The 25,713-nt window shown below is 49.1% G+C and overlaps 1 protein-coding gene across 1 annotated transcript in view; it reads left to right on the top strand.

Annotated features, from left to right (window-relative positions):
• The first annotated feature begins 7,036 nt into the window (after positions 1 to 7,036).
• DNAAF9 (dynein axonemal assembly factor 9) overlaps positions 7,037 to 25,713 on the top strand; it is a 199,675-nt gene continuing 180,998 nt past the window's right edge. The window contains exon 1 of the mRNA XM_077478035.1: positions 7,037 to 7,201. Coding sequence (XP_077334161.1) covers positions 7,149 to 7,201 — 53 coding nt within the window. The 5' untranslated portion in view covers positions 7,037 to 7,148. The remainder of the gene's footprint in view (positions 7,202 to 25,713) is intronic.

The raw sequence follows: 25,713 nt of genomic DNA on the forward strand, positions 1-25,713 counted from the left end.
CAGGGTCTTTCATTTTATTTTTTTCATTTTTATTTTTTACTGTTTTCTTTCCTAAATCTTTTAATTCATTTTTAGAATATAGAATACCGAGATATATAAATTCATCACTTGATGGAAATTCTACTTTATATAATAATCATTTTGGACACTTCTAGGCCTCATCTGGTTGCTAATGATGCTTATAACAAGACTGATTGCTAAGGTTTCTAAGGAAATTTGTACCATGACTGGTTGCTAAGAGCACTTGTATCATGTCTGGTTGCTTTTTTTTTTTTATATTCTTTATTTTCCAAATTTATCAAACGCTATAACTCATTTACAAACAATTTCATTTATACATCCAATTTTTATATTGAATGCTTTCTTTACCTCAAAACCTAACCCCCCCCCCCCCCCCAACTCCCCCTCTCTTTACCCTCCCTCCCCTCTCTCACTCGATCCTTCCTATATTCATTCCACTAACATTCAAGTAACTGCAGATAATTTTCAGTTTTTCCAAATTGCAGCCATTGCCACCACCTATTCTGGTACCTCTCCTCTGCGTGCTCTGACTTATATATTGTCTCTTCAATATTTCTTATTCTTTCTAATCTTTCTACCCACTCCTTCATGTCTGGTTGCTTTGACACCGGGACGGTATTGAAAGCTAACTGGTTGCTACAGGCAACAAGAGATTTCCATATGAGCACACTTTCCACACACAATTCCATACTCCATCACTAGGGGGCAGCATGCTCCTAAAAGGAAACTTGGATTCTGACGGGTTGCTAAGGCCTCTTGCACCATATCAGGTTGCTAAGGACACATGTAACATGGCTGGTTACTAAGGACATTTGTAGCATTACTGGTTGCTAAGCAACGTGGATTTTGACTGGTTGCTAAGGACACTTGCATCATATCTTGTTGCTAAGGACGCTTGTAACATGGCTGGTTGCTAAGGACATTTTGTAGCATTACTGGTTGCTAAGCAAACTTGGATTCTGACTGGTTGCTAAGGACACTTGCATCATATCTTGTTGCCAAGGACACTTGTAACGTGTCTGGTTGCTAAGGCCTATTGTAACATGAGTGGTTGCTAAGGACATTTATATCATTACTGGTTGCTAAGCGAATGTGGATTTTGACTGGTTGCTAAGGACACTTGCACCATATCTGGTTGCTAAGGACACTTGTAACCTGGCTGGTTGCTAAGGACACTTGTAACATGGGTAGTTGCTAAGGACATTTTGTAGTATTACTGGTTGTTAAGGAAACTTGGATTCTGACTGGTTGCTAAGGACACTTGTAACATGACTGGTTGCTAAGGACACTTGCATTATATCTAGTTGCTAAGGACACTTGTAACATGACTGGTTGCCAAGGACTCTTGTGACATGACTGGTTGCCAAGGACTCTTGTAACATGACTGGTTGCTAAGGACATTTGTAGCATTACTGTTTGCTAAGCAAATGTTGATTTTTGACTGGTTGCTAAGGACACTTGCACCATATCTAGTTGCTAAGGACATTTGTAACATGGCTGGTTGATAAGGTCATTTTGTAGCATTACTGGTTGCTAAGGAAACTTGGATTCTGACTGGTTGCTAAGGACACCTGCATTATATCTGAATGCTAAGGACACTTGTGAGATGACTGGTTGCCAAGGACTCTTCTAACATGTCTGGCTGCTTTGACACTGTGACTCTAACCAGTTGTTACAGGCAATGATGTCTCCATGAGCAGTGTTCAGACAGACAATCTCGCCCTCCATCACTAGGGGGCAGCACGCTCCTAAATGGACAATCCAGCAGAAACCCGCAGTCACGTGCTTTCCTTCGGTTTGTTTATGATCGAATCTACCATAATGACACTGGGGAGGGGTAACGAGCTTTTTTCACAGTCCTCTCAGCGCCGGTGTTCTCAGAGACCCACTTCTGGGCGTCTCAGACTGATTTCAGGCACTGGCTAACCGCTGTGAGATTTATTTCTGGTCACAGGAGTCTCTCATTATGAGCTCCCCTTCTCCGGACTGTGAGAAAGTGGTACGGCCCGTTGCCGGGATACAGCTGCTGGTGTCCTCAGTGCGGCCGTTATGGGCGTGAGGGTCAGGTGCGCGCCTGCGGGTGTCCGAGGTTGAGCGTGAGCACGCAGCAGAATTTCAAGTCAGCCTGGAGATGATGTGTGAGGCGGGAGGAATGCTTCTCATCCTCATCATAGTGTACCAGGCTGGCTGTGTCCTCCATATATAAAGGACTACTTACTGTATAAATCACTTCACAACTTTATATGCAATCAGTCCAACAACAATAATCAGTTTATGAGGCCCTTCATATCTCCAGTGAATAAAAATAATAAATAAAAATGTCTGAAAGAAATGTAAACCCTGTACCCTGGCGCTGTAAGGCCTCAGTCACGGTGTGGCATTGCCCAAGGCAACTGGACTGTTTTCCTTGTGTCCTATCTCTTTACTTCACAGCGATGCACTGCAATGGTGCATTCTGAAATAAAGTTGCATTTGTGCGCAGCGAAGTGTCTTTTGACAGAGTTAAATGAGATGTCGGGTTTCATAAAGTTTTTAAAAACAAACAAACATGGAGGTGTTCGTACAATGCATCACAACGTGCATGGCAACATATACACCAGCTGGCACGCGTTATGTGCACTTTAAATAAGGTCTTATTCACACGGGCGCAGCTATGTGAACATTTGTGTGGAGGGCCGTCATCGCCTGAACAGGATATACAGGTGTTCTATGCATCCGCATGCAGGCAATCCCATTCAGTTCTATTGGGACGCAGCGGACATGGCCGCTGCTCCTGATTGAACAGCCAGACGGGTACGCGTCCCCGAAAAACAAGACAATGTGTGTTTGGGGGACATGTACTGGGCTGGCATGGCTGTCGAATTGGGACCAGCCCCCACAGTGAAAACAGGTGTACACATAGATGCCGGAGTGAATGAGGGCCCACTGGTGTAAATAGGCCCAAAGGTACGGTAAATTGCTTTTCAGAGGGTGGTTACCAGGCGGCTGGGAAGCGATGAGTTACCTCAAAGTTTTGAGTTAAATCAAAGCACCACACTGCGACCAAATGGGTCATGCTTGCCAGTGGTACCACCCCCGCTGAACATGACAGGGGCATGTGTGTGGCCCTCAGCAGCTCCACGTTCACCTTTAGGGCTTGTTCACGCTGGCGGCTGAGCGGCAGCAAAACCAAGCTGCACTTTTAGACCCCTTTAACACTGAAGGTGTTTTTCAGGAGTTTTAATGGTAAATCGCCTCTCAAGCCTGCCCAGCGTGAAAGTCGGGGTGCTTTCACACTGGGGTGGTGCGCTTTCAGGACGGAAAAAAAGTCCTGCAACCAGTGCCTTTGGGGCGGCATGGGAGCGCTGTATACAGCGCTCATAAACTGCCCCTGCCAATGAAATGAATGAGCAGCGCTGCTGAAGAGCCTGCAAAGCACTTAGGAAGCAGTGCTTTTTGGATGCTTCTAACCCCTTGCTAACCCCTTCTTTGAGATTAAAAGTGTCTGCTTCCGTCCGCACAGTGACCTTAAAGTGTCGCTAAAACAAGCAGCGCTTTACTGCTAACGCGGCTGTGCTACCAGTGTCAAAGGGGTCTTACTGTCCCCCAACCGCTACCCACTTTAGCTTCAGAGGCAGCAGCCAGGGGGGTACACATGCTGCTATCGCAATGCTCTGCTTTGTGGGCACCAGCCACTTTATTAGGTACACCTTGCTAGTACCGGGTTGGACCCGCTTTTGCCTTCAGAACTGCCTTAATTCTTCATGGCATAGATTCAGCAAGGTGTTGGAAACATTCCTCAGAGATTTTAGTCCATATTGACATGATATGATCACGGAGTTGCTGCAGATTTGTCGGCTGCACATCCATGATGCAAATCTCCCCTTCCACCACATCCCAAAGATGCTCTATTGGATTGAGATCTGGTGACTGTGGAGGCCATTGGCATACAGTGACATCATTGTCACGTTCATGAAACCAGTGGTGAGATGATTTGAGCTTTTTGATATGGTGCATTATCCTGCTGGAAGGAGCCATCAGAAGATGGGTACACTGTAGTCATAAAGGGATGGACATGGTCAGCAACAATATTCAGGTAGGCCGTGGGAATTTAATCGATGCTCAATTGGTACTAAGGTGCCCAAAGTGTGCCAAGAAAATATCCCCCACACCATTACACCACCACCAGCCTGAACCGAAAGCATCAAGTTCTCACACTGGGGCTGCAGGGGAGGCATTTTTCAGGTGCTTTACATGCCAGGTCCTCAGGTCCCTCAGGTGTGTTAGCAAAGCGAAGGAATTCGCTTTGCTAACACTGAACCACCTCTCAGCCAATCAGGTGCTTGGGTCTGTTATCTGTTACCTGAAACGTCAGGCACTGTGATTGAACGCCTGATAGAGAGGATGGAAGAAGACATTGAGGAGCATGCAGGACGCCGCCGCTGACCCGCTGCAAGACAGGTACGTGCTGGGCAATGCACACTGGCAGCATTTGATGGGGCACAGTAGCGGCAATTGATGGGCACACTGGCAGCATTTTATGAGGCACAATAGTGGCAATTGATGGGCACACTGGCAGCATTCGACATGTGTGGTTTGTTTCGTACGCATCGAAAATTCGTCCAAATTTCCGAAAATTCGTACATGTGGAAGCATCCAAAAAATGTATTTCTATGCTTCCGAATTTTATATGAAATATGAAATTTTGTTACAAGGGAAACGTAACTGGTGTTTTGTTGACCAATCAGAGGTTTTCTTCTGTTGCTGAGTGAGGGTTGGGAAGATGACCTTTTTTAATATGTGAGTGGGAGACTGGTACTGGCAGTCGATAGGAGATTCAGAATTGGACAAAATAAGAATGTTCGTTAATATTGTTTTATTATTGTCATAATAATTACGATTATTCGTTATGATGAATTTAAAAATCCAGGAAGTCAGCACAGCACAGAGATCGTTGGAGCTCCTCATAATGAGGACAGGGATGGTGGGAGCCCCTCATAATTAGCACAGCACAGGGATGGTAGGAGCCCCTCATAATGAGCACAGCACAGGGATGGTGGGAGCCCCTCATAATGAGCACAGCACATGGATGGTGGGAGCCCCTCATAATGAGCACAACAAGGGTACAGCCCCAGGAGGAAGTCAGCACAGCACAGGGACGGTGGGAGCCCCTCATAATGGGCACAGCACAGGGATGGTGGGAGCCCCTCATAATGGGCACAGCACAGGGATGGTGGGAGCCCCTCATAATGAGCATAATGAGTCCACGACTGCCATATTGAGAAATATATTTTTTGCTTTTTAAATTCATCATAACGAACGTTCGTAATTGTTACAAAAAGGTAAAGAACCTTTGTATTTCATATGAATCCAAATTGAATTTCGGACACAAATTACGAAATACGAATTAACAGCTAATACGAAACGGAACGAAACAAAACAAATTTATTGACGGCACATGTGTCTAGGCAGCATTTGATGGGGCACAGTAGCGGCAATTGATGGGCACACTGGCAGCATTTGATGGAGGACAGTAGCCGCAATTAATGGGCACACTGGCAGCATTTGATGGGGCACAGTAGCAGCAATTGATGGGCACCCTGGCAGAAATTGATGGGTACAGTAGCTGCGTTTTATGGGCACAGTGGCTGCGTTTGATTGGCACAGTGGCTGCGTTTGATAGGAACAGTGGCTGCTTTTGATGGGCACAGTGACTGCGTTTGATGGGAACAGTAGCTGCGTTTGATGGGAACAGTGGCTGCGTTTGATTGAAACAGTTGCTTTGTTTGATGGGCACAGTGACTGCGTTTGATGGGAACAGTGGCTGCGTTTGATGGGCACAGTAGCTGCGTTTGATGTGCACAGTGGCTGCTTTTGATGGGCACAGTAGCTGTGTTTGATGGGAACAGTGGCTGCGTTTGATGTGCACAGTGGCTGCGTTTTATGGGCACAGTGGCTGCGTTTGATGGGCACAGTAGCTGCGTTTGATGGGCGGAGTGGCTGCGTTTGATGGGAACAGTGGCTGTGTTTGATGGGAACAGTGGCTGTGTTTGATGGGCACAGTAGCTGCGTTTGATGTGCACAGTTGCTGCGTTTGATGGGCACAGTTGCTGCATTTGATGGGAACAGTGACTGTGTTTGATGTGCACAGTGGCTGCGTTTGATGTGCACAGTGGCTGCGTTTGATGGGCACAGTAGCTGCGTTTGATGTGCACAGTTGCTGCGTTTGATGGGCACAGTTGCTGCGTTTGATGGGAACAGTGACTGTGTTTGATGTGCACAGTGGCTGCGTTTGATGTGCACAGTGGCTGCGTTTGATGTGCACAGTGGCTGCGTTTGATGGGCACAGTAGCTGCGTTTGATGTGCACAGTTGCTGCGTTTGATGGGCACAGTTGCTGCGTTTGATGGGAACAGTGACTGTGTTTGATGTGCACAGTGGCTGCGTTTGATGGGCACAGTTGCTGCGTTTGATGGGAACAGTGACTGTGTTTGATGTGCACAGTGGCTGCGTTTGATGTGCACAGTTGCTGCGTTTGATGGGCACAGTTGCTGCGTTTGATGGGAACAGTGACTGTGTTTGATGTGCACAGTGGCTGCGTTTGATGTGCACAGTGGCTGCGTTTGATGTGCACAGTGGCTGCGTCTGATGGGCACAGTAGCTGTGTTTCATGGGCACAGTGGCTGCGTTTGATGGGCACAGTGGCTGCAATTGATGTTTTTTTTTTCAGTTTGTTTGCACCCCCCCCCCCCCCCCCCAAGAATTGTGAGCACCAGCCGCCACTGATAAGAAGTGATAGTTTTATTTATAGTAAAATTTGAAAATGACAGTTACATGACCTACAATAAAGGGGCTGAGTATACAGTATACAGGGATCAGTGGTGTATTGTGTGACAACTGGCCCAGTGATCACCACACACACATCATATACAGAATTCAATGTTACAGCATCAATGGGAATCAGAACAGAGAGTCAGTGACAGGCGCGGTCACGTGGCACGGGCGCACGGCTGCGATTGGAGGAGTGGCCGAGCTCCCGTGCCCGTGCACACGGAGGCGCGCAGTAAGAGAGGTCGGCAGGACGGCTTGGTCGGTATAACGGGAGGGGAATGGTGATCGGTGTGTAGGATCCGGGGATCTGTATAGAGGATGATGTCCCAGAGGAGAGGAGGATTGGGGAGGAGCGGATCACCCCGGGTCAGGTATGAGGATCATAGAATGTAGGTCTATCTTCTAATGTATGTACACTGTAGATCTGTCCTAGAATGGCATCCCTGATTGGAATAAATACAGAAGATGAGTATAGTGGGGGGGATGTCCTTCCTCTCCCTCCCCCCCCCCAGTGGTCATGGCGCCCCATGTCCTTCCATCCCGACAGAGAACCATCTTTAGTATTGATTGAACCCGGGCAAATATTTTCCTGGGTCCTCCTACCAAATCCACTCATTAACTATTTGCGGGCTCAAGGGGGGAGCTGCGTTGAGCCCCACAACAGCGACTGGGCCCGGGGCAGCTGCCCCTTTGGCCCCATGTTGAAGATGGCACTGCGTTCCGAACACGTGAGCATTCGCTGTGTGTCCATATTGGTCATTGATGGATGATTGGGGGGGCGGTTATAGGGTCCATAGATGTCACATGATTGGCTAATTTTGCCTTGCACAGACTGGACAGTGACGGTCTGATGACTACGGCCAACATCAGAGCTAATGAATGCCGGGACTGACATGTCGTTATGTACATACAACACACCTACCATAGGGATTTAAGGTAACCCTAGGGATATATGGTAACGCCTCCTTCTATAGGGATGTCTGATCCCCCCCACCCCTTCTATAGGGATGTCTGATCCCCCCCCCACCCCTTCTATAGGGATGTCTGATCCCCCCCCCCACCCCTTCTATAGGGATGTCTGATCCCCCCCCCCACCCCTTCTATAGGGATGTCTGATCCCCCCCCCCACCCCTTCTATAGGGATGTCTGATCCCCCCCCCCACCCCTTCTATAGGGATGTCTGATTCCCCCCCCCCCCCACCCCTTCTATAGGGATGTCTGATTCCCCCCCCACCCCTTCTATAGGGATGTCTGATCCCCCCCCACCCCTTCTATAGGGATGTCTGATCCCCCCCCCACCCCTTCTATAGGGATGTCTGATCCCCCCCCCACCCCTTCTATAGGGATGTCTGATCCCCCCCCCACCCCTTCTATAGGGATGTCTGATCCCCCCCCACCCCTTCTATAGGGATGTCTGATCCCCCCCACCCCTTCTATAGGGATGTCTGATCCCCCCCCCACCCCTTCTATAGGGATGTCTGATCCCCCCCCCACCCCTTCTATAGGGATGTCTGATCCCCCCCCCACCCCTTCTATAGGGATGGCTGATCCCCCCCCCACCCCTTCTATAGGGATGGCTGATCCCCCCCCACCCCTTCTATAGGGATGGCTGATCCCCCCCCCCACCCCTTCTATAGGGATTGTCTGATCCCCACCACCCCTTCTATAGGGATGTCTGACCCCCCCCCTCCTTCTATAGGGATGTCTGATAACCCCCCCCCCTCCTTCTATAGGGATGTCTGATACCCCCCCCTCCTTCTATAGGGATGTCTGATAACCCCCCTCCTTCTATAGGGATGTCTGATAACCCCCCCCCCCTCCTTCTATAGGGATGTCTGATAACCCCCCCCCCCCCTCCTTCTATAGGGATGTCTGATAACCCCCCCCCCTCCTTCTATAGGGATGTCTGATAACCCCCCCCCCTCCTTCTATAGGGATGTCTGATAACCCCCCCCTCCTTCTATAAGGATGTCTGATAACCCCCCTCCTTCTATAGGGATGTCTGATAACCCCCCCCTCCTTCTATAGGGATGTCTGATAACCCCCCCTCCTTCTATAGGGATGTCTGATAACCCCCCCTCCTTCTATAGGGATGTCTGATAACCCCCCCTCCTTCTATAGGGATGTCTGATAACCCCCCCTCCTTCTATAGGGATGTCTGATAACCCCCCCTCCTTCTATAGGGATGTCTGATAACCCCCCCCCTCCTTCTATAGGGATGTCTGATAACCCCCCCTCCTTCTATAGGGATGTCTGATAACCCCCCCCCCTCCTTCTATAGGGATGTCTGATAACCCCCCCCCCCTCCTTCTATAGGGATGTCTGATAACCCCCCCCCCTCCTTCTATAGGGATGTCTGATAACCCACCCCCCCTCCTTCTATAGGGATGTCTGATAACCCCCCCCCCCTCCTCCTATAGGGATGTCTAATAACCCCCCCTCCTCCTATAGGGATGTCTGATAACCCCCCCTCCTCCTATAGGGATGTCTGATAACCCCCCCTCCTCCTATAGGGATGTCTGATAACCCCCCCCCTCCTTCTATAGAGATGTCTGATAACCCCCCCCCTCCTTCTATAGAGATGTCTGATAACCCCCCCCCTCCTTCTATAGAGATGTCTGATAACCCCCCCTCCTTCTATAGGGATGTCTGATAACCCCCCCTCCCTCCTTCTATAGGGATGTCTGATAACCCCCCCCTCCTTCTATAGGGATGTCTGATACCCCCCCCCCCCTCCTTCTATAGGGATGTCTGATACCCCCCCCCCCCCCTCCTTCTATAGGGATGTCTGATAACCCCCCCCCCTCCTTCTATAGGGATGTCTGATAACCCCCCCCCCCCTCCTTCTATAGGGATGTCTGATAACCCCCCCCTCCATCTATAGGGATGTCTGATAACCCCCCCCTCCATCTATAGGGATGTCTGATAACCCCCCCTCCTTCTATAGGGATGTCTGATAACCCCCCCCCTCCTTCTATAGGGATGTCTGATAACCCCCCCCCCTCCTTCTATAGGGATGTCTGATAACCCCCCCCTCCTTCTATAGGGATGTCTGATAACCCCCCCCTCCTTCTATAGGGATGTCTGATAACCTCCCCCCTCCTTCTATAGGGATGTCTGCTAACCCCCCCCTCCTTCTATAGGGATGTCTGATAACCCCCCCCCCTCCTTCTATAGGGATGTCTGATAACCCCCCCCCTCCTTCTATAGGGATGTCTGATAACCCCCCCCCCTCCTTCTATAGGGATGTCTGATAACCCCCCCCCCTCCCTCCTTCTATAGGGATGTCTGATAACCCCCCCCTCCCTCCTTCTATAGGGATGTCTGATAACCCCCCCCCCCCTCCTTCTATAGGGATGTCTGATAACCCCCCCTCCTTCTATAGGGATGTCTGATAACCCTCCCCCTCCTTCTATAGGGATGGCTGATAACCCTCCCCCTCCTTCTATAGGGATGGCTGATAACCCTCCCCCTCCTTCTATAGGGATGGCTGATAACCCTCCCCCTCCTTCTATAGGGATGGCTGATAACCCTCCCCCTCCTTCTATAGGGATGGCTGATAACCCTCCCCCTCCTTCTATAGGGATGGCTGATAACCCCCCCTTCTGTAGGCTGGGATGATGACGCCCCCCTCCTTCTATAGGATGTATGATAACACACTCCGACATCTCAGATTCGGTGACACTAGGTAATGACATGCCGATAAAAAAAAAAAAAATGGCAGCCCTGGAACTTGTATGTCCAAAAACAAGATTTAAACAACAATTTAGGCTCCCACATTCCTTCCTGGCAGGTCCTTTATAAGTGGAAAGTCCCATCGTTCCAATGTGCACAACGAAGGAGAAGCTGTGTGCTTTTGTAATTGTCTTCCATCAATTTTAGGGTTGAAAATGTGTTTATTGTAAATTTTCACAAATATCACAAGGAACAACATAAAAGTTACAACTTGGTGGCAACTGCTATTAAACATAGGCAATGAGTCAGCCTGGTGGCGATCGCCCATAGCTTGACTCCTTCTTCTACTAACAATGTATTGTAAAGGTTGACAACTGTCATCTGTTGTAGAGTTGCCACCTCATCCCTTTAAACCGGAACACATATGAATTACACAGGTTCTGTGGCTGATTGAGGTGGTAATTAAACTCACTTGGTGCCTTTTCTGCATTAAATTAGCCTCAGAACCTGTGTCATTCATATGTGATCGGGTTTAAAGGGATGAGGTGGAAACCCTAGTGTGTTGCAAGGGGTAGTTCTGGCCGGAGAGCCTTGTTGTTCATAATTAATCTATATGGTGAAATAATTCGAAAATAAAAGGGGAGACCAAATCAGATAGGGGGGGGGGGGGGGTGACCCAAGTAAGGGTGTAGGTAGAATGAGAGATTGGTAAAGAAGGGGGGGAAAAGATCGTAGAGCAGAGAGAGAGCTGCTGGGGAGACACTCGTAGATAGAGGTAAATGGTCGAGGGTGGGAACCCAATGGGTGGACACCTCAACTCTCCCCATGGTTAGGCTGCGTATTAGGGTGACCCTATCGGGGTCGAGAGCATAGTCGTGAGGGTATCCGAAGCAGAGCCAAATGGACTACAACACATTGTACTTATCAAAGGTGTCCTTGTCTAAGGCAGGGGTCTCCAAACTTTTTAAACAAAGGGCCAGTTTACTGTCCTTTGGGCTTCAGGGGGGCCAGACCTTGGCCAGTGTCAGTAGAAATAGTCCCGGCATCAGTGGGAGTAAAAACTGTTCTGTTATTGGTTTTAACAGGAGGAATAGTGCTCAATTGATGAGGGAGGAATGATGCACCAGTATTATTGGTCTTAGTAGGAGAAACAGTGCCCTATCGATGGTGTCAGTGGGAGGAGTAGTGCCCCATCGATGGTGTCAGTGGGAGGACTAGTGCCCCATCGATGGTGTCAGTGGGAGGACTAGTGCCCCATCGATGGTGTCAGTGGGAGGACTAGTGCCCCATCGATGGTGTCAGTGGGAGGACTAGTGCCCCATCGATGGTGTCAGTGGGAGGACTAGTGCCCCATCGATGGTGTCAGTGGGAGGAGTAGTGCCCCATCGATGGTGTCAGTGGGAGGAGTAGTGCCCCATCGATGGTGTCAGTGGGAGGACTAGTGCCCCATCGATGGTGTCAGTGGGAGGACTAGTGCCCCATCGATGGTGTCAGTGGGAGGACTAGTGCCCCATCGATGGTGTCAGTGGGAGGACTAGTGCCCCATCGATGGTGTCAGTGGGAGGACTAGTGCCCCATCGATGGTGTCAGTGGGAGGAGTAGTGCCCCATCGATGGTGTCAGTGGGAGGAGTAGTGCCCCATCGATGGTGTCAGTGGGAGGACTAGTGCCCCATCGATGGTGTCAGTGGGAGGATTAGTGCCCCATCGATGGTGTCAGTGGGAGGACTAGTGCCCCATCATTATTGTCAGTTGGAGGAATAGTGTCCTGAGGGCCGGATAGAGGCAAGCAAAGGGCCACATCTGGCCCTCGGGCCGCAGTTTGGAGACCACTGGTCTAAGGCCAACATCTCCTCCATTCTCATAGTATCGTTCATGATTGAGACCCATCGTGACTGGAGGAGCTGTCTTCTGTCAATTTTAAAGGATCAGAGTGAAAATGATGCACGTGGCAGGGAAATCTTTCATTTTGCTATCTCGCTGGTTGTATAATTTATGGTCATTTTTTCAACTGAATGGACATTTTTTGTCAATCTAGAGCCACAAGTGGCAGTTATATATCGGGTGCAGCCATGCGTGTTTAGAAGAAGGAACAGCTGATGATTGCGTACAGCCATGTATGCCCTTTGTACTATAATATAATACACACGGATTATCACACGCTGTACCAGACAGTAAAAAAATAAACAGTGACTGTAAATCTAACAGAACACTTTAAGGGCTGGGTCGCTCCTGAATCGCACAGAAACACACACCGCATTCCTGTGCGATTTCGGTGGGATTCGGTGTGATGCAATCTCTCAGGCCATGCATTTTTTTGTGGGCTGAAATCGCCCTGGATCACACAAAAATTAGAGCATGCACTACATTTAATAAAAAAAAAAAAAGCGGCGTACCGAAGTAACATGCAATCTGATGCAAGCAAACGCACTGCATTAGAGATCTGTGTTTGGGATATTGTTAAGAATGTATTGACACCCTCAGCAGACCATAAAACCAGTGTGTCTTTGAATGTGGTGTGGGAAACGGACATGAAACGCGTTTTTTTTCTTTTTCCACACCACGTTCTGGTGTGAACGAGCCCTTAGGACTTTCTCACACTTACTTAAAATATTGGCGTAAACAAATGCGTCTATAGCGTTAAAAAGGCGCAATAAAAATGCTCCCTAAAGCCCTATACACAGATTTTCAGATATCAGATTTTCTGCTGATTTTTATTTTATTTTTTTCCTTCAGATTTACCAAAACCATGTAGTGCGAGGGCCTGTCTGATTTTATACACATTGAAACTCCTAAGGTTTGACCTCATATTATATGGTTTTGGTAAATCTGAAGGAGAAAATCTGATAGTGTGTATGGGGCTTTAGGCTCAATTCACATGTATGCGTGTTGCTTTTGAACATTTGTGCAGTGCTTTTTGCTGTGCTTTACTGCGTTTTTGCCACAATTGGTGTTTGTTTTATTTTATTTTTATTTTTTATTTTTTGGAAAATTTGTTGTTGGGCAGATTTAAAAACGCAAAATCGCTGTAATAATGCACTACACGCTTTTCTGCAGATTTTCCATCAAAGTCTATTGAATCAGGATGCAAAAAAGCACCTTTTTGCATTTAAGTCCCTGACCCTTTCCAAAAACGCACATGGACAAAAATTCATTGATGTGAACGTGTTCCATAGGAACCCATGTTAAAAAAAATGTCCTGTGTTTCTACAAAAAGCATGATAAAACGCATAGGTGTAAATGGAGCTGAAATGCTCTATGCATGTTTGGCACATTTTTTTTAAAGCTGGGGCCTTTGGGGAGTCTTATGTGAGGGAGGAGTCTGATGGGCGCCACAATGTAAGGCTGGCTCTGACCTAAGGGAGGAGTCTGATGGGCACCATTATGTAAGGTGGGGTCTCTGATGTAAGAGAGGAGTCTGATGGGTACCATGATGTAAGGTGTGCTCTGCTGTGGACAGGTGATGTAAGGGAAGAGTGTAATGGGATCTGATGTCATGGAAGATTCTGAAGGGCACCATGATGCAAGGCGGGCTCTGATGAGGACAGGTGATGTAAGGGAGGACTTTTATAGGGTAATGAATGTAAAGTGAGAATTTGTTTTATCTTACTAAAGTTCTTTATTTTTTTGTTCTGAATCATATGCTTATTACAAACGAGATGCAAGCAAAGCCTCTTCATTTATTTAAAGCGGAGGTCCACCCTAAAGTGGACCTTCCGCTCATTGGAATCCTCCCCCTCTCCGGCGCCACAATTGGCACCTTTCAGGGGGGAGGGGGGTGCAGGTACCCGTACAGTACAGGTATCTGCACCCACTTCCGGGAAAGCTATCTGCAGAAAGGGGCGTAGATTCTGCAGAATCTACGCCCCTTTCCGAAAGTCCCCCGCTGCCTGCTGGGAAACACACAGATCCCAGAGACAGCGGGGACCGTCCTTATTGTTCAGCGTGACTCGCGAATGCGCAGTAGGTAACCGGGAAATGAAGCCGAAAGGCTCCACTTCCTGATTCCCATACCCAAGATGGCGGCGGCAGCACCCGAGAGACGATCGAGAGATCGGCTTCGGGTGCCGACATCGCGGGCGAGCTGGGCGGGTAAGTGTCCTTATTTTAAGAGTCAGCAGCTGCAGTATTTGTAGCTGCTGGCTTTAAAAAAAAAAAAAAACGGCGGAACTCCCGGCGGACTCCCGCTTTAACCATTTTCCTACAGGGCATTTTAACCCCCTTCCTGCCCATGCCAATTGTCATCTTTCAGCGCTGTCACACTTTGAATGAGAATTGTGTGGTTGTACAGCGCTGTGCCCAAATAAATTTTTTATAATTTTAACAAAAAATATTGCTTTCTTATGATGGTATTTAATCACCACTGGGTTTTTTATTTTTTGCAAAATAAACTAAAAAAAGACCAAACGTTATGAAATAAAAGCGTTTTTTTTCTAAATAAATAAGTAATTTTTCTCCTTCACTGATGGGTGCTGATAAGGTGGCACAGAGTGGCAGCGCTTGTAGGCACTGTTGGGGCTGCACTGATAATCAGGCGATGCACGCCACAGGGGGTGCGTGGGAAGCAAGCTCATGGGAGGACATTCATGGACGCCCTCCCAGCAATGTAAACCCGCGCTGTAGCCACCTGTCGGCTATGGCGTGGGCGGGAAGGGCTTAAATATTACTTATTCATAATATTGGATTATTTTTCAGCCCAGGAATATTTGCACTTGTACTGAATAGTCTGGAGACCCCTGTGGTGGAGAAACCGGCAGTATTGCTAATTGTGTTCTCCGTTCCAACAGACTCCAGTGCTGTCTTCTCCCCGAAGCTCTGACCTGTGGTCAGTCCCTGGGTGTCATCATGTACAATGCGGGGCTATTAACCCTGCTTTGTCTGTGAAGGTGGCTAGCATGTGGCCGTGAGAAGCTTAGAGGGGAGTTTGCAGTCGTATGGACAGAGGGAGCCTGCTGGAGCACAGATTTGGGTATTTCTCTGGTTTCTCCCTCCTAAGTACTCCTAGATATAAGAAGCACTTATCCTTTGCTGTATGCCTGTTTCATGTTGTAGCCCAGAGTTCAGCTTTATTGGAGTGGTAAGGAAGCATATGGTGGATAAGTGTCTGCAGCGAAGAGGGCAGCTGTTCAGCAAATGTCAATGGGATAAACAAACCCATGATCAGAACTTGTGTGGTGCCCACTAGTTGTGCGCTGTGGGAATGGGTGGCGGTGGTTTTCTGGCTCTTGGGTTTTTTGTAGGGGTTTGGGGGTCTAGTTTCAGCTGTTGTACAGGGATTGTCAGCTTTGGGGTCTAGTTTCCGGTGTTGTATAGTGTTTGTCCAGTTTGGGGGGGTCTAGTTTCAGCTCCTGTACAGTGATTGTCTACTTTGGGGTCTGGTTTCTGTTGGTGTACAGTGATTGTCCAGCTTGGGAGGGTCTAATCTCATCTCCTGTACAGCAATTGTAAGTTTGGCGATCTAGTTTCTAATGGTGTACAGTGTTTGTCGGTGGAGATCGGGGCTCCTTGTTTGTGCCAGGCTTCGGATGCGGCCTCCTTGTTTGCGTCAGGTTTCGGATGCGGCCTCCTTGTTTGCGTCAGGCTTCGGATGCGGCCTCCTTGTTTGCGTCAGGCTTCGGATGCGGCCTCCTTGTTTGCGTCAGGCTTCGGATGCGGCCTCCTTGTTTGCGTCAGGCTTTGGATGGGGCCTCCTTGTTTGCGTCAGGCTTCGGATGCGGCCTCCTTGTTTGCGTCAGGCTTCGGATGCGGCCTCCTTGTTTGCGTCAGGCTTCGGATGCGGCCTCCTTGTTTGCGTCAGGCTTCGGATGCGGCCTCCTTGTTTGCGTCAGGCTTCGGATGCGGCCTCCTTGTTTGCGTCAGGCTTCGGATGCGGCCTCCTTGTTTGCGTCAGGCTTCGGATGCGGCCTCCTTGTTTGCGTCAGGCTTCGGATGCGGCCTCCTTGTTTGCGTCAGGCTTCGGATGCGGCCTCCTTGTTTGCGTCAGGCTTCGGATGCGGCCTCCTTGTTTGCGTCAGGCTTCGGATGCGGCCTCCTTGTTTGCGTCAGGCTTCGGATGCGGCCTCCTTGTTTGCGTCAGGCTTCGGATGCGGCCTCCTTGTTTGCGTCAGGCTTCGGATGCGGCCTCCTTGTTTGCGTCAGGCTTCGGATGCGGCCTCCTTGTTTGCGTCAGGCTTCGGATGCGGCCTCCTTGTTTGCGTCAGGCTTCGGATGCGGCCTCCTTGTTTGCGTCAGGCTTCGGATGCGGCCTCCTTGTTTGCGTCAGGCTTCGGATGCGGCCTCCTTGTTTGCGTCAGGCTTCGGATGCGGCCTCCTTGTTTGCGTCAGGCTTCGGATGCGGCCTCCTTGTTTGCGTCAGGCTTCGGATGCGGCCTCCTTGTTTGCGTCAGGCTTCGGATGCGGCCTCCTTGTTTGCGTCAGGCTTCGGATGCGGCCTCCTTGTTTGCGTCAGGCTTCGGATGCGGCCTCCTTGTTTGCGTCAGGCTTCGGATGCGGCCTCCTTGTTTGCGTCAGGCTTCGGATGCGGCCTCCTTGTTTGCGTCAGGCTTCGGATGCGGCCTCCTTGTTTGCGTCAGGCTTCGGATGCGGCCTCCTTGTTTGCGTCAGGCTTCGGATGCGGCCTCCTTGTTTGCGTCAGGCTTCGGATGCGGCCTCCTTGTTTGCGTCAGGCTTCGGATGCGGCCTCCTTGTTTGCGTCAGGCTTCGGATGCGGCCTCCTTGTTTGCGTCAGGCTTCGGATGCGGCCTCCTTGTTTGCGTCAGGCTTCGGATGCGGCCTCCTTGTTTGCGTCAGGCTTCGGATGCGGCCTCCTTGTTTGCGTCAGGCTTCGGATGCGGCCTCCTTGTTTGCGTCAGGCTTCGGATGCGGCCTCCTTGTTTGCGTCAGGCTTCGGATGCGGCCTCCTTGTTTGCGTCAGGCTTCGGATGCGGCCTCCTTGTTTGCGTCAGGCTTCGGATGCGGCCTCCTTGTTTGCGTCAGGCTTCGGATGCGGCCTCCTTGTTTGCGTCAGGCTTCGGATGCGGCCTCCTTGTTTGCGTCAGGCTTCGGATGCGGCCTCCTTGTTTGCGTCAGGCTTCGGATGCGGCCTCCTTGTTTGCGTCAGGCTTCGGATGGGGCCTCCTTGTTTGCGTCAGGCTTCGGATGCGGCCTCCTTGTTTGCGTCAGGCTTCGGATGCGGCCTCCTTGTTTGCGTCAGGCTTCGGATGCGGCCTCCTTGTTTGCGTCAGGCTTCGGATGGGGCCTCCTTGTTTGCGTCAGGCTTCGGATGGGGCCTCCTTGTTTGCGTCAGGCTTCGGATGGGGCCTCCTTGTTTGCGTCAGGCTTCGGATGGGGCCTCCTTGTTTGCGTCAGGCTTCGGATGGGGCCTCCTTGTTTGCGTCAGGCTTCGGATGGGGCCTCCTTGTTTGCGTCAGGCTTCGGATGGGGCCTCCTTGTTTGCGTCAGGCTTCGGATGGGGCCTCCTTGTTTGCGTCAGGCTTTGGATGGGGCCTCCTTGTTTGCGTCAGGCTTTGGATGGGGCCTCCTTGTTTGCGTCAGGCTTTGGATGGGGCCTCCTTGTTTGCGTCAGGCTTTGGATGGGGCCTCCTTGTTTGCGTCAGGCTTTGGATGGGGCCTCCTTGTTTGCGTCAGGCTTTGGACGGGGCCTCCTTGTTTGCGTCAGGCTTTGGACGGGGCCTCCTTGTTTGCGTCAGGCTTCGGACGGGGCCTCCTTGTTTGCGTCAGGCTTCGGACGGGGCCTCCTTGTTTGCGTCAGGCTTCGGATGGGGCCTCCTTGTTTGCGTCAGGCTTCGGACGGGGCCTCCTTGTTTGTGTCAGGCTTCGGACGGGGCCTGGGATTGTTTTGGCCGGGAAGCCTGGTTACCAGTCACAGAGGAAGTCATCAATTAAAACGCCATCTGATTCTTGCTGGCTGAGCTCATGTTCCACCTCCCAGGGAAATGCTGGGGGTTACTATGGGATGCCTTCTCATGTCACTGTGGTGATTGGAGAAATGATCCCCCCCCCCCCCCCCCCCCTATCTGTATTGTGTATAGGGAAGGTCAGACGAGGGGCCGCCTGGCACAATGTCAGCAGCTGACTCCAGAGGGGCTTTCCTCCATGCTAATAACAATGGCTTGTTCTTCTCCGGATTCCTGCACACGCTCTTCTTCTAAACAACACGCAGTAATTGGCTGTCTATGTGTGCTGATGCAAGGCGTCAGTCTGATGTGAAATCCTAGGAGCTGGAAACATTTGCTGGATGTGTGACTGAGAATAAAGAGAACCTCTCATATTCATGGTTCTGCGTGCCTGCCGGCAATGGCAATGAGCATGGAGAGCATTATGATAAATCTGCTCTCTGGGGCTGTGCATTGCGATATATAGACTACTAAACCAGCATTTCTGTGCAGTGGGGTGTGGGGGGGATGGACTGGATATTTTGGGCTGGTTTAGCTTCTCATTCTTATCATGAAAAGGTGAATTTACCCTTTTAATGAGAAGTGCCCGTGCCAACCTGCCAAAAAAAGAAAAGAAAAATCGGCCGCAAAAATTAGCATCATATATCTGCCGCCCCGATTTCTAAATATCGGCATCGGCCAGAGAAAAACCCATAGCAGTCAATCTCTAGTTTTAACCCACTAAAGTCTCTGCACTACTGCTCCATATACACAGCTCCCTACAAATGAAAGAATTGATTCTCCCCAACGCCTCCTACGTTCCGACATTCACTTTCATTTTGTCCAGATGGCGGAGCGGGCAGTGCTGATATTTTGCAGGTATTTTATTGTACTTGTAAAATGGTTACTGATTGAATAAGGAAGTAGATTAGATAAGTCTTTAAATCACTGCGGTTATGGTCTTGAAAGTGTTCCAGGAGAGTGAGATATAATGTGTAATTAGTGTAGTACCTCTTATAGGAGTGGTGCTGAGTCTCAGCGCTGTGATTGGGCGTCAGTCTCTTGTGTCAGTGCAGAGTTCAGTTCTATAGTGTGTAGTGAAGAAGTGCAAGGTGTCCAATTTGATTGCTGGAATCACATGCACGATTTTTTTTTTTTTTATTATTGCTATAGGTGGCATTATGCATGGATGCTGGACCACATAAATTAGTCTCTGCACTGGTATAAGATTTCTGAAATTTGTACATGTGGAGTGTAGTGTGTATCCAATTTCTGGATCAAGGATTGGTTTCTACTCAACATGTATAGGGAGACTTGCCTTCTTCACATGACGCCGGCCTCTCGCGGCCTGTGCAGTGGCCCGACGGTCCGGCCTCTCGCGGCCTGTGCAGTGGCCCGACGGTCCGGCCTCTCGCGGCCTGTGCAGTGGCCCGACGGTCCGGCCTCTCGCGGCCTGTGCAGTGGCCCGACGGTCCGGCCTCTCGCGGCCTGTGCAGTGGCCCGACGGTGCGGCCTGTGCAGTGGCTCGACGGTCCGGCCTCTTGCGGCCTGTGCAGTGGCTCGACGGCCCGGCCTCTCGCGGCCTGTGCAGTGGCTCGACGGCCCGGCCTCTCGCGGCCTGTGCAGTGGCTCGACGGCCCGGCCTCTCGCGGCCTGTGCAGTGGCTCGACGGCCCGGCCTCTCGCGGCCTGTGCAGTGGCTCGACGGCCCGGCCTCTCGCGGCCTGTGCAGTGGCTCGACGGCCCGGCCTCTCGCGGCCTGTGCAGTGGCTCGACGGCCCGGCCTCTCGCGGCCTGTGCAGTGGCTCGACGGCCCGGCCTCTCGCGGCCTGTGCAGTGGCTCGACGGCCCGGCCTCTCGCGGCCTGTGCAGTGGCTCGACGGCCCGGCCTCTCGCGGCCTGTGCAGTGGCCCGACGGCCCGGCCTCTCGCGACCTGGCATCATCCCCAGACTCTTGCAGATCTTTACATTTCTTAAGCAGGTACATCTGGGGTTTTCTGAGCATTTGATTCTTTGTGGGCATAACTGCATTGGTAGGATGGCGGTACGACCAAACTGCAGCCACCCTTGACTCTATACTTTTTACTCTTTGCCCCAACGCCAGGACAGGCTTGGTCAGTTTTTGGGTATGAATACTGTGCACTCGTTCATGACGCCAGCATGGAGAGGTCCTTATTGCACATTGTAGATAAGGATTCATGCTGGATCCAGGGAAGGGGTTAATGATTTTGTATAGTGAGGTCCTCGCTCGCTCGCTCTGGTTTGTTTGGTTCAGCTCCTATTTGAAGCAGCCAAACTGGTTGCTGTGTGAACCTGGCAAACATCCATCCGAAAAGATGCCGGAATTGGCTTCCTCTCAGCTGCTGCGATAATGGAAATGCGTTTAACCAGTTAATGGCCAATAAATAAAATAAGTTGTACAATATACAAGAAGTGATGAGGATATAAAAAAAAAAGTCAGAAAGTTTGTCATGTGATCTCCAAAGATGGACGACATATACAACAAGCAACAATGTTTAAACGCCTATAATGCGGCATTAATTAAATATTGAAGGGTTCAGTATAGTCTATGGCTGGGGGATAGAAACTATCCTCCCATTACCCTCCCAACTTCTTTTTTTTTTTTTTTTTTTTGGACCTAAACATGACGGATCGGAGGTAAAATGATATAAACGTATGCATGGCCAGTTATATCGGCAGCCCATAGACCTAACATGGTATCAGGCTGAAGGCAAAACGTGAAAGGACGCGGTGACATCTCTTCCGCTCTGCTGCGATTCATCTGGGGATCTGTTTATGTATTCCCTGCTTATCAGAATGCATCCTGCTCATCTGATAGGACCCTAATAATTACCATGGTTTGTTCAGTGTGATGTGTAATGTAAGCACTCAGTCACATGTGCGGTCGGGGCGGTAGTATAGCCAGGTGGTTGCACTGCGATTTTGCAGTGATTACAGCGTTTAAAAGGTTAAATCAGGCGGTGAAGAGGCAACATAGCCCCTCCTCCACTGTCTGGAAAATCCGCTAAAAATGTGTGATCCAAGCATGAATTGCTTTTCAGAGGTGCGACAGTCCTTGCCATATTGGTAAACAAGCCCTTTATCTGTAATGTGCAATAAAGTCAATGCTGATCATCTTCTAAAAATACTAGTCCCCTTGGTGTTTTTGGGTGATCCTCAGCCCCAGTATGTTTTTATACATTTCTTCTGTCTCTCTTGCTGGTCGACTGTATTTCATTGATTTAAAAAAAAAAAAAGTAACATTACCCACATTTGGCCACTAGGTGATGCTAAGCTTCATGGGAATCTTCTGTGACAGTTAAGGGAAAAACAATTTGATCCCCTGCTGATTTTGTATGGTTTCCCACTGACAAGAAAATGATCAGTCAATAATTTTAATGGTAGGTTTAAGAGAGACAGAATAACAACAAAAATATCCATAAAAACATTATAAATTGATTTGCATTTTAATGAGCGAAATAAGTATTTGACCCCTTCCCAAAACATGAATTGGTACTTGGTGGCAAAACCCTTGTTGGCGATTAGAGGTCAGACATTTTTTGTAGTTGGCCACCAGGTTTGCACACAACTCAGGAGGGATTTTGTCCAACTCCTCTTTGCAGATCCTCTCCAAGTCATTAAGGTTTTGAGGCTGATGTTTGGTAACTTGAACCTTCAGCTCCCTCCACATATTTTCTATGGGATTAAGGTCTGGAGACCACTCCAGGACCTTTAGACCCCTTTCACACTGGGGCGTTTTTCATGCGTTTTTCAGGCACTTTAGTGTTAAAAAAAGTGCCTATAAAGCGCTTGTAAGAAGCCTCATCTGCAGTCCCAATGTGAAAGCCCAAGTGCTTTAAGAACCCTTTCACAATGTTAGCGCCTGAAAAATGCTCGTAAAGCACCGCTTAAACTAGCAGCACTTTACCAGCGTTTTTCGAGCGTTATTGGGGCGCTTTTAACCCCTGCTAGTGGCCAAATAAAGGGTTAAAAGCGCCCACAAAACGCTGCTGCCAATAGCGTTTTTCAGGCGTTTTTCTGGCGTTTTACAGGTGCTTCCCATTGATTTCAATGGGGAAGGGGAGCTTTATTCACCGCTCCAAAAGCGCTGCAAAGAAGCTGCTTGCAGGACTTTTTTTGACGCCCTGCCAGCGCAGCGCCTTGGTGTGAAAGCACTCGGGCGTTTACATTGGGATTGCAGTTGCAGCTTCTTTCAGGCGTATTTTTTAACGCTAAAGCGCATGGAAAAACGCCCCAGTGTGAAAGGGGTCTTAATGTGCTTATTGTTGCTTTGGCTGAGCCACTCTTTGTTGCCTTGGCTGTGTGTTTTGGGTCATTGTCATGTTGCAATACCCATCCATGACCCATTTTCAATGCCCTGGCTGAGGGAAGGAAATTCTCACCCAAGATTTGATGGTACATGGCCCCGTCCATTGTCCTTTTGATGCGGTGAAGTTGTCCTGACCCCTTAGCAGAAAAACACCCCCAAAGCGTAATGTTTCCACCTCCATGTTTGGTGGTGGGGATGGTGTTCTTGGGGTCATAGGCAGCATTCCTCCTCCTCCAAACACTGAATTGAGTTGATGCCAAAGAGCTCAAGTTTGGTCTCGTCTGACAACAACACTCTCTCACCCAGTTCTCCTCTGAATCATTCAGATGTTCATTAGCAAACTTCAGACGGACCTGTACATGTGCTTTCTTGAGCAGGGTGGCCTTGCGGGCGCTGCAGGATTTCAGTACTTTATGACGTAGTGTGTTACCAATTGTTTTCTTGGTGACTAGGGTCCCAGCTGTCTTGAGATCATTGACAAGATTCTCCTGTGTAGTTCTGGGCTGATTCCTCACCGTTCTCATGATGATGGAAACTCCATGAGGTGAGATCTTACATGGAGCCCCAGACTGAGGGAGATCAACGGTTATTTTGTGTTTCTTCTATTTGTGGATAATCCCACCAACTGTTCTCACCCTCTCACCAAGCTGGTTGGCGATGGACTTGTAGCCCATTCCAGCCTTGTGTAGGTCTACAATCTTGTCCCCGACATCGTTGTTGGGCAGCTCTTTGGTCTTGGCCATGGTGGAGAGATTGGAATCTGATTGCTTCTGTGGACAGTTGTCTTTTATACAGGTAACAAGCTGAGATTAGGAGCACTCCCTTTTAAGAGAGTACTCCTAATCTCAGCTCGTTACCTGTATAGAAGGCACCTGGGAGCCAGAAATCTTGCTGATTGATAGGGGATCAAATACTTATTTCACTTATTTAAAATGCAAATCAGTTTATAACTTTTTTGAAATGCGTTTTTTCTGGATATTTTTGTTGTTCTTCAGCCTTTCACTGTTAAAATAAACCTACCATAAAATTTATAGACTGATCATTTCTTTGTCAGTAGGAAAATGTACAAAATCAGCAGGGGATCAAATACTTTTTCCCCTCACTGTTGCGCCATCTAATGTCCAAATGGGGTATTTTCCATTTTCAATGAATGAAAAACATTCAACCACCACTGAAATGGTCTAATGACATTTTGTTTTTTTTACCCTGTTTACACAGGACAAAAGTGCCTTCACTTTTACTGGATTTTTTTTTTTTTTTTTGTACAAATACCCCCAAGGGATGACAGGGAGGTTAAAGGAGGGGAAAAAAAAGAGAGGGATATTTCTAGGTCAGCGGAGAAAGGGTAGATGCATGCCGAGATCACATAGGAATGAGATGTAGAGATCCTTTTAGCTTAATCTTCTTACAAGTGGAAACATCCTCTCCCTATTGTTAGTATTACAATAGAATGATTAAATTGAACTGAATCCCCGCTGACCGATGTTTCTTAGGAATTTTTTAATTATATGTGATTTGGACAATAAAGTCTCTCGGCCTCAGTTTAGCCTCCAATCCAACAACGTCTTCACGGAGCTGTTATGGTGACCATGCAGACGCTCGCCTTTCTTGGCCATGCCAGAACTTGTTTAGCTCCAGGCGAACGGCTACATATGCAGATTACAGGGGTAGTCCACTGTCTGCAAAAATGTAATAAATGGATCCACATTAATAAAATAAAAAGTGTGCATTATTACATTTTTTGCATTCAAGCCTGCAGAGCATTGCAACTGTGATCAGTGCACAGGCTCCTGCATTGTTTACCCAGAGCATCAGGTCCGTATGGAAGTACAGATAATTCTACAGTTCAGGCCTCTTTTACTGTTAATGTGTCATAAAGAAAAATAACTAGATGAAAAGCCTTTGCTTGAAGCTGTTATGACTCCTTCACTGCCAAAGGACTGAGGATTAGTTAACCCCCTCCCCCCCCCCCCTCCAATCATTATATATTTAGTAAAATCTGAGACCCTGGAGAATAAAATGGCTGTAGTTGCAATTTTTATGTCATATAAAATTAGCATAGCCATTTTATGAAGCACAAATTTACAGTAAAAAAAATACGCTGTTTAATTGTAGGGCTCATTACCTACGGGCCGTCGGTTCAGCTCAGTGACGCTACCTACGGGCCGTCGGTTCAGCTCAGTGACGCTACCTACGGGCCGTCGGTTCAGCTCAGTGACGCTACCTACGGGCCGTCGGTTCAGCTCAGTGACGCTACCTACGGGCCGTCGGTTCAGCTCAGTGACGCTACCTACGGGCCGTCGGTTCAGCTCAGTGACGCTACCTACGGGCCGTCGGTTCAGCTCAGTGACGCTACCTACGGGCCGTCGGTTCAGCTCAGTGACGCTACCTACGGGCCGTCGGTTCAGCTCAGTGACGCTACCTACGGGCCGTCGGTTCAGCTCAGTGACGCTACCTACGGGCCGTCGGTTCAGCTCAGTGACGCTACCTACGGGCCGTCGGTTCAGCTCAGTGACTCTACCTACGGGCCGTCGGTTCAGCTCAGTGACGCTACCTACGGGCCGTCGGTTCAGCTCAGTGACTCTACCTACGGGCCGTCGGTTAACTATAAACTGTAAATAATTGCCCTAGAATTATTGCTTTCTCTCCAGCATGCCTGGTGATACTGAATGTGTACCTTACTCAACGTATTCATCCATAGGCACCCCCAACATATGCATTTACATACATATGTATGTGGGGGGAGCTTATTATTTCACCACTTTTTTCAACTTTATTGCTGCCACATAAGAGAACTGTACCTATAGCAAATATGATTGCATTTTTACCGTGACAGGTTCTTTTTAATGACAATATGATGTCTCCTGTGCACTACACTGAAGCTAATGGGGCACAGATAATGCTCCATTAGCTTATTCCCAGTTCACAGCAGCCAGGGAAAGTGACATCAGAAACCTGAAGTCCTTATTCTTACTAGCAAGGAGAGACCAGCAAATGGACGTTCGCT

This window comes from Lithobates pipiens, unplaced genomic scaffold (assembly GCF_037356315.1).
Source record: "Lithobates pipiens isolate NorthernLeopardFrog02 unplaced genomic scaffold, aLitPip1_a1.2 Scaffold_13, whole genome shotgun sequence".
NCBI lineage: Eukaryota > Metazoa > Chordata > Amphibia > Anura > Ranidae > Lithobates > Lithobates pipiens.